At 42.1% G+C, this 14,848-nt stretch overlaps 1 protein-coding gene across 6 annotated transcripts in view; it reads right to left on the bottom strand.

The window, feature by feature from the left end:
• The window catches only part of EML4 (EMAP like 4), a 351,793-nt gene that overhangs the window by 85,438 nt on the left and 251,507 nt on the right, over positions 1 to 14,848 (bottom strand). For 4 of the 6 annotated variants that reach the window (XM_063918316.1, XM_063918321.1, XM_063918319.1 and 1 more), the window contains 3 exons: positions 12,104 to 12,232; positions 11,341 to 11,366; positions 11,000 to 11,032 (listed from right to left, as the gene is read on the bottom strand). In XM_063918316.1, coding sequence (XP_063774386.1) covers positions 11,000 to 11,032; positions 11,341 to 11,366; positions 12,104 to 12,232 — 188 coding nt within the window. The remainder of the gene's footprint in view (positions 1 to 10,999; positions 11,033 to 11,340; positions 11,367 to 12,103; positions 12,233 to 14,848) is intronic. The other 2 variants (XM_063918317.1, XM_063918322.1) reach the window with 1 other exon arrangement.

Genomic DNA, 14,848 nt, shown 5'->3' with positions numbered 1-14,848 from the left:
TCACTCCACAAACTGTTTTCATATTGACTAACTTGGAGCTGGTACCAGGAATAGCGCAGCGATCGTTCCCAGTGTGTGTGTAAGTAATTCTCTGTAAATCAACTTGTTCTCTGTTTGTATTGGCCATTCTCTCTCTCTCTGTTATAGTATAAGATTGTGACGCTATTGTATATTCCTGTCTAGATATTCTGTTAGAATTATATGTTAGCTTGTAGTGTATGACTTGTAAACTGTTTACCCCTTTTCGATATAACTAAAAGCTTGTTAGTAAAGGTGTTGGAACCTTAGCACGGTATCGTGTGTTCATTACATTGCAGAGGGTAATAGGAGCGTCTCGATCGCTCAAACAGCTTTAGGATTAACAAGGTTAAGCAGCGTTATATCGCTGCAGTATTTCAGTACAAGGTTTACAGCATAAGAGTATCCTTTCTGTGTGTTACATTCAAGGTTTACTGATTGTCATCCTGTGAGCGTCTGCGCCGTTCGTGATCTCCTCGTGGTCTCGAGCGTCCGCTACGCTGGTAGCGTAGCATTACGGTAGTCGCCCGCCTATAGCGTGCTCGACACCACGCATTAAGCTGTGAGCGAGCGTGCCGCATGTGCATCTCGATCACGGCCGAGCGTATGCTACGCTAAGCGCGTACCCTTGCGGTACCCCATACACCAATTGCGTACTGAGTCTCTTACCCATATAGTGAAGGTTATAAGGTAATCAAAATCAGCATTATCAGTATAATCCCCATGGTCCTTACGGAGTCCAAGCATCCTCAAGGACGTTAGAGAAAATAAGATTTTACTTACCGGTAAATCTATTTCTCGTAGTCCGTAGAGGATGCTGGGCGCCCGTCCCAAGTGCTGACTTCTTCTGCATGACTTGTATATTGTTATTGCTTACATAAGGGTTATGTTATAGTTTTCGGTGATACCGTGGCTATGTTGTTGTTCATACTGTTAACTGGGTAAGTTTATCTTAAGTTATACGGTGTGATTGGTGTGGCTGGTATGAATCTCGCCCTTAGATTTACAAAAATCCTTCCTCGTACTGTCCATCTCCTCTGGGCACAGTTTCCCTAACTGAGGTCTGGAGGAGGGGCATAGAGGGAGGAGCCAGTGCACACCCAGAATCCAAAGCTTTCTTAAAGTGCCCTATCTCCTGCGGAGCCTGTCTATTCCCCATGGTCCTTACGGAGTCCCAGCATCCTCTACGGACTACGAGAAATAGATTTAACGTTAAGTAAAATCTTATTATTTATGAGCTAGCAATTTGTGAAGTGAACACAGGATTTTAAGAAATTCACAAATCTTTAGTTTTTCAGATTTAAAAATTGTACGGACTGGAAAAGTAGCATATTGTACCTAACCACTCACAGGTGTGTTTACAATAAAAAATGACACCATCTGGAACTACCATATGAAAATAGATTTTATGTATGATATTTAAACATAAAGGGAAATTGTGCTTTTTATTATGGAACATGAAAGTCATTTGTGTTAAAATGAAAAATTGTTAAATCTTTGTTCTGTTGAAGCCAAGTGATTTAACAAACTGACACATTGCAGACACAACAAAACGTATGACTGTCTGTTCCAACAACTGATGGCTGCATTCTACATCCTTGCTAAGAGGACATTAATGCCTACAATAAACTATTCAGAAATAAAGCATGAAGGCAAGTTACACTAGTCATGACTTTTCCTCTACAGCTCTATTATAAAGTAAAGTTTCATTTACAGAGAGCTACAATGTCCCAAAATATTTAGAAACACCTCCTGTTAGAAATCTGATACAGGACAAAAAGTTGAAATTTGTATCAGTTAAGCTCCTGTGAAATCGCTGGACCAAATATACATATATCAGGGGGAGATACTTTTAGTAAGGAAATGCCCAGAAGTAGACATACTGTACCTAGATTGATTTTAACAATGAGCAATGCATATAATATATGCCAATAATATGTAATAAATTCTATTTAAAAATCTACCCTTCATTACAAACCTACAAGCAATTTCTTTAAATAAATCTGTATATCTCTCTTGATTATTATGGTTTCTTTTTTAAATACACAAAGAAAAAATAAGAATTTACTTACCGATAATTCTATTTCTCGTAGTCCGTAGTGGATGCTGGGGACTCCGTCAGGACCATGGGGAATAGCGGGCTCCGCAGGAGACAGGGCACATCTAAAAAGCTTTTTAGGTCACATGGTGTGTACTGGCTCCTCCCCCCATGACCCTCCTCCAAGCCTCAGTTAGGTACTGTGCCCGGACGAGCGTACACAATAAGGAAGGATCTTGAATCCCGGGTAAGACTCATACCAGCCACACCAATCACACCGTACAACTTGTGATCTGAACCCAGTTAACAGTATGATAACAAAACGAAGTAGCCTCCGAAAAGATGGCTCACAACAATAGTAATAACCCGATTTTTGTAACAATAACTATGTACAAGCATTGCAGACAATCCGCACTTGGGATGGGCGCCCAGCATCCACTACGGACTACGAGAAATAGAATTATCGGTAAGTAAATTCTTATTTTCTCTAACGTCCTAGTGGATGCTGGGGACTCCGTCAGGACCATGGGGATTATACCAAAGCTCCCAAACGGGCGGGAGAGTGCGGATGACTCTGCAGCACCGAATGAGAGAACTCCAGGTCCTCCTTAGCCAGAGTATCAAAATTTGTAAAATTTTACAAACGTGTTCTCCCCTGACCACGTAACTGCTCGGCAAAGTTGTAATGCCGAGACTCCTCGGGCAGCCGCCCAGGATGAGCCCACCTTCCTTGTGGAATGGGCATCTACATATTTCGTCTGTGGCAGGCCTGCCACAGAATGTGCAAGCTGAATTGTACTACAAATCCAGCGTGCAATAGACTGCTTAGAAGCATGAGCACCCAGCTTGTTGGGTGTATACAGTATAAACAGCAAGTCAGACTTTCTGACTCCAGCCGTCCTAACTATATATATATATATATATATATATATATTTTTAGGGCCCTGACCACGTCTAGTAACTTGGAGTCCTCCAAGTCCCTAGTAGCCGCAGGCACCACAAGAGGTTGTTTCAGGTGAAAACGCTGACACCCCTTTATGAAGAAACTGGAGACGAGTCCCAGTTCTGTCCTGTTCAAATGGAAAATTTTAATATGGGCTTTTGTAAGACAAAGCCGCCCATTCTGACAATCGCCTGGCCGAGGCCAGGGCTAACAACATGGTCACTTCCCATGTGAGATATTTGTCAATAGCATGGTCACTTTCCATGTGAGATATTTCAAATCCACAGATTTGAGCGGTTCAAACCAATATGATTTTAAGAAATCCCAACACTATGTTGAGATCTCACGGTGCCCCTAGGGGCACAAAAAAGCTGTATATGCAATACATCCTTTACAATCTGGACTTCAGGAACTGAAGTCAATTCTTTCTGGAAGAAAATCTACAGGGCCGAAATTTAAATGTTAATGAACCCCAATTTGAGGTCCAAAACACTCCTGTTTTCAGGAAGTGTAGAAATCTACCTAGTTGAATTTTCGTCGTGGAGCCTTCCTGGCCTCACCCACGCAACATATTTTCACCACATGTGGTGATGACGTTGTGCGGTCACCTCCTTCCTGGCTTTGACCAAGGTAGGTATGACCTCTTATGGAATGCCTTTTCCCCTCAGGATCCGGCATTCAACCGCCATGCCGTCAAACGCAGCCGCGGTAAGTCTTGGAATAGACATGGTACTTGCTGAATCAAGTCCCTTCTTAGCTCCCCAGGCCCTTAGTCCTCTGTGAGCATTTCTTGAAGTTCCGGGTACCAAGTCCCTCTTGGCCCATCCGGAGCCACTAGTATAGTTCATACTCCTCTATGTCTTATAATTCTCAATACCCTGGTTATGAGAAACAGAGGAGGGAACACATACACAGACTGGTACACCCACGGTGTTACCAGAACATCCACAGCTATCGCCTGAAGGTCTCATGACCTGGCGGAATACCTGTCCCGTTTTTTGTTCGGGCGGGACGCCATCATGTCCACCTTTGGTCTTTGCCAACGGTCCACAATCATGTTGAAAAACTTCCCTATGAAGTTTCCACTCTCCCGGGTGGAGGTCATGCCTGCTAAGGAAGTCTGCTTCCCAGTCGTCCACTCCCGGAAAGAACACTGCTGACAGTGCTATCACATGATTTTCCGCCTAGCGAAAAATCCTTGCAGTTTTCACTGCCCTCCTGCTTCTTGTGCCGCCCTTCTGTTTACGTGGGCGACTGCCGTGATGTTATCCCACTGGATCAATACCGGCTGACCTTGAAGCAAGAGGTCTAGCTAAGTTTAGAGCATTATAAATTTGCTCTAAGCTTATTTATGCGGAGAGAATTCTCCAGACTTAATCACACTTCCCTGGAAATTTTTTCCCTGTGTGACTGTTCCCCAGCCTCTCAGGCTGGCCTCCGTGGTCACCGGCATCCAATCCTGAATGCCGAATCTGCGGCCCTCTAGAAGATGAGCACTCTGTAATCACCACAGGAGAGACACCCTTTTCCTTGGATATAGGGTTATCCGCTGATGCATCTGAGGATGCGATCCGGACCATTTGTCCAGCAGATCCCACTGAAGAGTTCTTGCGGGAAATCTGCCGAATGGAATTGCTTCGTAATAAGCCACCATTTTTACCAGGACTCTTGTGCAATGATGCACTGACACTTTTCCTGGTTTTAGGAGGATCCCGATTAGCTCGGATAACTCCCTGGTTTTCTCCACTGGGAGAAACACGTTTTTCTGGACTGTGTCCAGAATCTTCCCTAGGAACAGTAGACGTGTCGTCGGAAAAAGCTGCGATTTTGGAATATTTAGAATCCACTCGTGCTGTCGTAGAACTACTTAAGATAGTGCTACTCCGACCTCCAACTGTTCTCTGGACCTTGCCCTTATCAGGAAAGCGTCCATGTTTCTTTTAAGAAAAATCCTCATTCCGGCCATTACCTTGGTAAAGACCCGGGGCGCCGTGGACAATCCAAACGGCAGCGTCTGAACTGATAGTGACAGTTCTGTACCAGGAACCTGAAGTACCCTTGGTGAGAAGGGCAAATTTGGACCTGTAGGTAAACGTCCCTGATATCCAGTGACATCATATCGTCCCCTTCTTCCTGGTTCGCTATCACTGCTTCGAGTGACTCCATCTTGATTTGAACGCTTGTATGTAAGTGTTCAAATATTTCAGATCTCACCGAGCCGGTTGGCTTCAGTACCACAATATAGTGTGGAATACTACCCCCTTCCTTGTTGTAAGAAGGGTACTTTGATTATCACCTGCTGGGAATACAGCCTGTGAATTGTGTGAGGGGGAGACGTCTCGAATTTCCAATGTACACCTGGGATATTACATGTAGGATCCCGGAGTTCCCTTGCGAGTGTTGCTGAAACTCTTGAGATGACCCCCTACCGCACCTGAGTCCGCTTGTACGGCCCCAGCGTTATGCTGCGGACTTGGCAGAAGCCGTGAGGAGCTTCTGTTCCTGGGAATGAGCTGCTTGCTGCAGTCTTCTTCCCTTTCCTCTCCCCCTGGGCAGATATGACTGGCCTTCGCCCGCCTGCCCGTATGGGGACGAAAGGACTGAGACTGAAAAGACTGTGTCCTTTTCTGCCAATATGTGACTCGGGGTAACAAAAGGTGGATTTTTCAGCTGTTGCCATGGCCACCAGGTCCAATGGACCGCCCCTTTATACGGCAATACTTCCATATGCCGTCAGGAATCTGCCTCACCTGACCACTGTCGTGTCTTCGTCTGGCAGATATGTACATCACATTTACTCTTGATGCCAGAATGCAAATATGCCTCTGCGCATCACACATATATAGAAATGCATCCTTAAAATGCTCTATAGACAATAAAATCCTGTCCCTGTCAAGGGTATCAAAATTTTCAGTCAGGAAATCCGACCAAGCCCCCTCAGCGCTGCACATCCAGGCTGAGGCGATTGCTGGTCGTAGTATAACACCAGTATGTGTGTATATACTGTTATGATATTTTCCAGCTTCCTATCAGCTGGCTCCTTGAGGGCGGCCGTATCTGGAAACGGTAACGCCATGTTTTTTATAAGCGTGTGAGCGCCTTGTCCACCCTAAGGTGTGTTTTCCAACTCGCCCTTACTACTGGCGGGAAAAAGGGTATACCGCCCATAACTTTCTGTCGGAGGAACCCCACGTATCATCACACACTTCATTTAATTTATCTGATTTAGGCAAAACTACAAGTAGTTTATTCCCACCCTACAAAATACCCTTATTTGTGGTACTTGTGGTATCAGAAATACGTAACACCTCTTTCATTGCCCTTAACATGTAACTTGTGGCCCTAAAGGAAAAATACGTTTGTTTCTTCACCGTCGACACTGGGGTCAGTGTCCGTGTCAGTGTCTGTCGACCGACTGAGGTAAATGGGCGTTTTTACAAGCCCCTGACGGTGTCTGAGACGCCTGGACCGATACTAATTTGTCCGCCGGCTGTCTCATGTCGTCAACCGGCTTGCAGCGTGTTGACATTATCACGTAATTCCATAAGCAAGCCATCTTCTGGTGTCGACTCCCTAGAGAGTGACATCACCATTACAGGCAATTTTCTCCGTCTCCTCACCAACATTTTCCTCATACATGTCGACACACACGTACCGACCTACAGCACACACATACAGGGAATGCTCTGATAGAGGACAGGACCCACTAGCCCTTTGGGGAGACAGAGGGAGAGTTTGCCAGCACACACCAAAAGCGCCATAATGTATATAACAACCCTAGAAGGTGTTGTTTCTATATATGGGCTCTTAATATATAATTATATCGCCAATTTATGCCCCCCTTCTCTTTAACCCTGTTTCTGTAGTGCAGGGGAGAGTGGGAGCCTTCCTCACCAGCGGAGCTGGTCAGGAAAATGGCGCTGAGTGTTGAGGAGAATAAGCTCCGCCCCTTTCACGGCGGGCTTTTCTCCCGGTTATTAGGAAAACTGGCCTGGGTTAAATACATACATATAGCCTTAATGGCTATATGTGATGTATTTATTTGCCAAATAGGTATTTATATTGCTGCCCAGGGCGCCCCCAGCAGCGCCCTGCACCCTCCGTGACCGTGTCAGTGAGCCGTGTAGCAACAATGGCGCACAGCTGCAGTGCTGTGCGCTACCTCTCTGAAGACTGTGAAGTCTTCTGCCGCCTGTTTCCGGACCTCCGTTCCGCCGTCTTTCTTCAGCGTCTGTAAGGGGGATCGGCGGCGCGGCTCCGGGACGAACCCCAGGCTGACCTGTGTTCCGACTCCCTCTGGAGCTCAGTGTCCAGTAGCCTAAGATCCCAATCCATCCTGCACGCAGGTGAGTTGGAGATCTCTCCCCTAAGTCCCTCGTTGCAGTGATCCTGTCGCCAGCAGGAATCACTGATTAGAAACCTAAAAAAAAACTTTACTAAACAGCTCCTTAAGAGAGCCATCCAGTTTGCACCCTTCTCGGACGGGCACAAAAACCTAACTGAGGCTTGGAGGAGGGTCATGGGGGGAGGAGCCAGTACACACCATGTGACCTAAAAAGCTTTTTAGATGTGCCCTGTCTCCTGCGGAGCCCGCTATTCCCCATGGTCCTGACGGAGTCCCCAGCATCCACTAGGACGTTAGAGAAACAGTCACAAACATGGGAGTAAAAAACATTCAGTAAGGTGCTACAGCATTAATAAGAAACCTTATGATTAAAACAGATTATACAAACACATCCTTCAATAAAACAGTACACACATTATATAAATATACTGTATATCAAACAAAAATATTTAAAAAAAAAACAATGGTTTTTGACGGTGCTACCACACAAGCCAGGTGCTACGTTTCCATTTTATAACTGCTGAGCTACCAAGTCATTTGTGGGACCTGTTGATTTCCAGATAAAGGCTGGTCCACAACATTAAAGAGACTCAAACCCCACCACTGCTGCAACTACTCCAGGAGAGAGCCTGCAATATCTCAGCGCACTATAGGGGAATGCCCAATGGTCTTCTTTTCCTGGGCAGCCTAGGCTAGCATGAATCCATCTCCTCCATCTAAATTGGCCATTTCGCTATAATATGCAAAGATACCGCATGCCTTTTACTGGAGTACAGGAAGTAGTAAGGGACAGAGGGGCACATGTATCAAGATTTGGAGAGAGAGAAAGTAGAGATACAGTACCAACCAATTAGCTCCTCTCATTTTTCAATCAGTCTGTAAAGTGCCCATTAGGAGCCGATTGGCTGGCACTCTCTCTCTCCACTATCTGCAAGCTTTGATACATCTGCCCCAGAGCTCTTTGTATGCCATACATAGTATACCATGCAAAACAGCCTTTACGTGTCCTCTTCAAGCAGAGACCTGACCTGTGTGTGGCAACGGAAGAGTAAATTTGAAAAAAGTTGATATGAATGCTGGCTAGCTGGAGTCCATTATACCTGTGTGAAATTTCACAATGGAAACGATTTAACATGCATACAAATGTCATGCACAGATTATACAAAGATATAAACAGATTTCATGCTAAAGCAGTTTGCAGGGAGATAGTAAAGCAGATTTGAATTCAATTTGAAGAGCATATTATTGCACACTGTACAACATTTGTTTATTTTCTGTCAAAGGGAGCCAGCAGGAAGATAAAGCATAAAGATCTTAGAAAAGGAGATATTACGTGTACTACAAAATGCAATTGTATTCCAGATTTACTGTAGAAACCCAGTAAATCGCACATAAGTAACATGCAAAATAGTCTTTGCAATTAAATCCTATATATGGATCTAAAAGATACTTACATGCAATTTTCCCCAGCTATTTAAAAAAAAAAAAAAAAAAAAATGATATCAAAGCCCTTAAAACTGAAGGGCTCTTTAAAAGTATGCATTATCATCCACTGTACAAGCAGTGCTATTAGGTCACCCAGGCCATGTTTATATTGCCTGTAAGCTGCACAATGACCTATACAGTAGATCACAGATCCCTAATACAGCACACGCTAAGGAACAGAAACGCCTTGTGTGGCTGTAATTAGATTTATAGTGACCATATAGTGACCTCACGAATTGTAAAACGGATATTAAAAGCTGAAGGTGGATCAGCCCTTTCTGAAGGTACACATTAAATGTGCATGGGCTATTCCAGCAATTAAATAAAACCGTAAAAATCACTAACAAAGTATGACAACGGCTTTCCAATTAACATTCACAAATTTATATGCCAACCGTTTTGAAAATATGCCAGAAAATGTATTTGCAGCATTGGTCCCGGGTGATGTTGGGTATGTCCCACCATCATCCACCCCGTCACCAGTTCAAGGTTATTGTGCTCTGCTGGGAGTATGCCAGCAGCTGGGTGAGCACTAGCAAGCCCCTTGCATGCTCACTGTGCGCTCGCCAGAGGATTTATTCTCCCTCTATGGGTGTCGTGGACACCTATATTGGGAGGAAATCCTGTGGCACTGGGATCCCTGCGTCAGTATTTCACTATAAGTCAGGATTCCGGCGTCGGCATTGCCACATCCGGGATCCTGACTAGCGGTATGGTGACGGCTTCCCGCTCTGCTTATTGCATACATGGCTATTAGTATGCATAATGGAGGCGATTCAATAGTTTTCACCTGCGGCTAGCACTAGGGGGGTGCAAAATGGAGCAGTTCAATTACTGCTCCGTTTAGACGCCTGTGAGCCGTGGGGGTGTCATTTCTTCTTGCAGCCTCCTAAGGTGCGAGATGGTTTGGGCACTCTAACCAACACTATAGATGGGACTAGCCGCTATTTGCAGCTATATGCAGTCTATTTGAGCATGTATATAGCAATGGGCTCTCCAAAAAACATCATCTGAATCATCTCCAATAAATCTTCTCTAGTGGTGAGAACTGGTACAGCCCTGGGAAACAGGAGCCATATGTAGGAAGATACTTGGGCGTTCATTTAATTAGCTATAATGTATTGTACATCACAGGACTCCATACATAACCAATTTTGCCTCACACAGAGAAGCACAGGAAAATCAGCATTGCAGTGGCTACTATCATGAGCAAATAGGTGCACAGCCGTACATCGTGATTTATGACAGCACATTGTACCCAATTGAATCTTTTGAAATTAATGTTTGTTACACTAACTGCTGCAATATACTACTAAGGGCGATATCCAATTACCTGCGGTCATTGATCGAGGGTCATTGCTTCGCCGAGGGCTATCCTATTACCCTAATAAGCCGGCATGAGCCACGGTTTATCAGGTTTTTTTTGGGGGGGCGAAAAACTCAATTTGTTTGTTCCTGTTTCGTGGTTAATTGGAAACCACCCTATATTGTAGACATTATCTATATACCTAATTGACAAATGATGCACAGTCTCTAATGTGAGTGCTTAAGCGCTCTCATGTTACCGCTAATGGGCATATCCTTCCATATACACACTGCATTCTGAGAAGCAAATGTGATGACAATCTACCGCTGGCAAGAACATATAGGTCACATCTTAAAAGGTTTTTTATTTTAAAGATATTAAAGAGGACTTTATTATATTGCTAGTCTGGTGAAACCCAAAAGATGACTGGATACGGTCAGAAATGCAACAGTACCGAAAAACGCAGCAGGAAAAATAACAGCTAGAGACACCCAGCTAGAGAAAAGCCAACAATTAAAAAATTGTATTTAGAGTTTGCTTTGCAAAAACACACTTTCGTTTTCTTGCATACAACCAAAAAGTGGACTGATCCTTTAAATATACATTTGTGAACGATACAAAGCCCTTTCAGGATTCAACTGTGTTTTAGGTATTAGGTGAAATCCAGGTGCACTGGAATGTTAAGTGTTCTGGTCAATAACATAAGGGAACAAAGGGACGGACTTAAGAAAAAAAAAGTTGCAGATTTTTGAAGTCGCCGTGACAGAGATTTTGATTTGTTTGAAACGCAGAACGAGCCAAATGCAAGATCAAGGACAGTATAAGGAGAGAAAGCCAAGCTGCGGTATGTAAATGTAATCTTACCTAGGCTGTTTTTCTCTCGTGTGGACATTTTTGCTGGTTTTGAGACAGAAGTAAAACAACTTAAAACTACTTTTATATCACAATGTATCAATCTGCTTAGCATGTAATCATGTGGCTACATTTTGATTAACAAATGAACATTAACAACATCATGAGTAACATTTGTGCATTAAAAGAAAAAAAAGAAAAATGTCTTATGGGCAAAAATATATAAATAAAACGTACATGACATCTCAGTTTTAGTTACATGAAAAGAATAGCAATATAAAAGTAACCACAATGAAATAGAAATACTGCATAGTCTGACATTAGTTGTTGTTTTTTTGGTTGTTTTTTTTTACCTGGGCTGATGACAATATCTTTATGCCTGAAAACAAAAATAATTACACATTACTTGACATTAACATTTTATAAACCACTGGATGCAGCCTGAATGGAGTAAGTGGATTGTGACAGAACACCTTTACGATTGCTTTTGTGCTAGTTCAACACACACAATAATGGAAAGCGATGTGGGTTAATTATAGTAACAATAACACAAAACAACGACTTCCAGTATTCTAGATTGCTGTGTTGTCCCATGATCCGTTTACAAAATCTTGTCCCATCCATTGTAACGTCCAAAATCATGTATCCAGTCAAACCATGGAGCGTTCCAACGGGACCAAAAAAGATCAATGTTTTTAGCAGTCTGTCTTGTATGTTACACATGCAGGAATGACTTTCAGAAAAGCGCACAGTCATCAAGTTAACAGACGTACAAAATGAAAAAAGGGGTGCACTGTCACGTCTACAAATGTGTCATAGTAGCATAAAAAAAATACTTAACCTTCTAAATGACTGTGTGTGTGTATACGAGCTTGTACGCCAAACAAAAATTAGACGTTGTAGTCATTAAAGACAAATTGTTGTACAGAAACACCATAACAGACAAATCATAAATTATAGGAGACTAAATTTCTGAGGAACGCCAAAAAGACAAAAATGGAAACAAGCAAAAAGAAAATATTTGGACATACAGCATGATTAAGTCTCGTTTGATAGTCTCATTTAAAATCACTGCTTGTTTAGATCCCAGCTAAATTAGAAATATTAAATTCTTACTTGTCTGCCGCTTTGTTAACCCTTGATGTTAATTTTGACGTTGAAGCTGCCCTCATGAGTCTGTTTCGACTGTCATCAGAGGTCTCCCACGTATTGTGTGGTTTTTCTATAGTAGAGCTTCGTTTAACACTGGAGGGGGGAGGGGAAAAAAAAACTATATTGGAAATAAATATGTAAAAGGTGGTCATAGCAAGGTGGCAGGGTCAGAAATGTTAAGCAGGCAAAAGAAAAAAAAAGTGTTAGGATTCCAGTCGCTTATCAAAAGAATAAATGTCCAGGCAGGACAGTAGCATATTAGTAGTGCAGAGATGGGGCGGCAGGATGTTTAATGTATCTCTCCTTTATACCATGGTTAACAGACCGTGACACACTGAGGGAAAGCAGGATTAAAAATGCACAAATGGCAGGACAGTAAGGAAAGGAAAATGGTAGGCATTATCCAGTGCAGCATCGCTTTTGCCTCACAAGTTAGTGCCACCAAAACCCCACAAATATTAATATATTTTCGTCCATTTTTGGTAAGAAAATGGGAAAAGCAGCTAAATTAAAATAAAGCTGCAACTGGACATTCCACCACATTTACTATGTGTTAAATCAGCAATGAGTAGAGATAAAGCATAGTACATTCACACAACCCAAGCAACAGGATAACATTGGCTAGACATGATGCGCTCAAACAGAGAGGACTCTGGGTAGCAGTGTCATGGCAGAGAAAGATTCCTGTATGACCCACACAAACTTTAAAAAAAGACCACCGAAAGGTATCCTGCTATATCATCAAGTTGTGAAAAAGTGAAATTAGAATTTATACCCATAACCCTAATCTTGGGCAACAGTTAAAAAAATACAAATACATTTAATTAATTAATTCTGCCTGGAAATGATCTGAATAAATAAAAGAAAATAGAAACAAGAGGATTCCAGCATTTTGCACTGCTGAGACCAGGGGCATTTGAGTAAACTTACCGAGCACCAAAATTCAAGTGTTATTAAGCGAGAAAGTAAAGATGCACAGTTATACCCCTTTCACACAGGAAACCAAATTACTGGTTAAAGCACTTTTACCCGGTAATTTGCAGATGAACAAGGGTCTTTTTTCTGTGTGAAAGAGTCAACCCAGGTCGAAATTCTGTGACTTTGGCAATTGCAACCCAGGTTGACCCGTTCACACAGGAGAAATACCCAGGTTGATCAGCAAATTACCAGGTAGAACTGCTTGACCCGGTAATTTACTTTCCAGTGTGATAGTGAGTTAAGGCTGGGAACGACAAAACGACCCGCAAATCAAATGCCGGATAAAAGCCGGGATTTACGAGTATTTGTGTGTAAAAGTGGTACAGGTCGGGTAACCGTTATCCGGATACTTGTTAACCAAAGTATTCTGAAAACCGGAATATTTCGGCCCTGTCATGACGTCACTGAAGTCCTTGGCCAATCACATACAGGTGGAATGCTCCTGAGAACATCTAGTGACTCTTTAGGACTATCAACAGGTTTTTCTCAAGATTTTATTTTACACCAAATCATATGACTAAAGTTTTTGCAGCTGAAAGAGGAAACGGCAAGAACGGTCTGTGGAAAGCGGTTTAGGTGAGAATTTAGTAGAAGCAGATTAGTATTACAAGTTTGTGAAATCACACAAGCAGGATAAACGCAGACACACAAGCAAGGCTTAGAAACAGCAACCGAGTGAGGATACATAAGACATCATCATGTCTGACAAGAGTTGTAATGATGTTAAAAAAAAAAGAAAGAAAAAAAGGCCTATAAAGCTTACAACTCGTTTAATTCAATATTTTTGCAGGCTTATACTTGTTTGGTTTGCTGATTGGGCGTTAAAACTTAATGTTTGGTTGGAAGTCACAGTCATAAATTTTATAGTTCTAACTAATCTGTACAATTACTTTATAGTAGATAATACAATGCTATTTTATAATTACTGTAACAGTCGCTTCATACTACTGAACCCTCTACTACAGCTGAACAAAATGATTAATACAGATCTTTCCTCTTCATTGCCTACAGGATTGCTGTAAACATTTCTCACACTTCGACAGGCTCTTTGCTTTACAATGCAAATCTGTTAATAGCTCAACTTATAAACCGTAAAACAATTTAAAGTTCCAGATTCCTTTTCAACCACTATGTGATGAAGCATGCATTTTATTATGGCTTGTGTGTGTTGCTGAAACGTTTAGGGTTTCATAAGATCGTTTCTCTAACAAGCTCCAACATCGCATTCCTCTGTAAAGAGCACATGGTTTTAAGAGCACTTGAAAAAGATTATTAATATTTAAAGTATATTGCATTAACAGAGAGCCTTGTTAATGGGCCTTATTATTCACATTAAACAATAGTTGCCTCAAAAATGTTGTCATGAACTTCAAGAGAGTTTTAAAAACACTTTGAGAGTGTATTCTTAAAATCCAACAAAAAATAAATAAATGAACACAGACTGAGTATGTACAGATCACTATGATCTGAAGCTTTGCACCCTAGCATCCATGCTACAGAATGTAATTGCATTGAATATACTGTGTGTATATATCTATATATATATATATATCTATCTATATATATATATATATCTATATATATATATCTATATATATATATATATATATATATATATATATATATATATATATATATACATACAAAGAATCCCGGCACTCCTCTTGCAATCTGTTTGGGGTGCTGCGGTGCCCTCCGAGAGATAAATACCTCAGTGAATACGATGGATAA

This window comes from Pseudophryne corroboree, chromosome 4, assembly GCF_028390025.1.
Source record: "Pseudophryne corroboree isolate aPseCor3 chromosome 4, aPseCor3.hap2, whole genome shotgun sequence".
NCBI lineage: Eukaryota > Metazoa > Chordata > Amphibia > Anura > Myobatrachidae > Pseudophryne > Pseudophryne corroboree.
The sequence above is the reverse complement of the archived record's forward strand: the minus strand, read 5'-3'. Positions and strand labels throughout refer to the sequence as shown.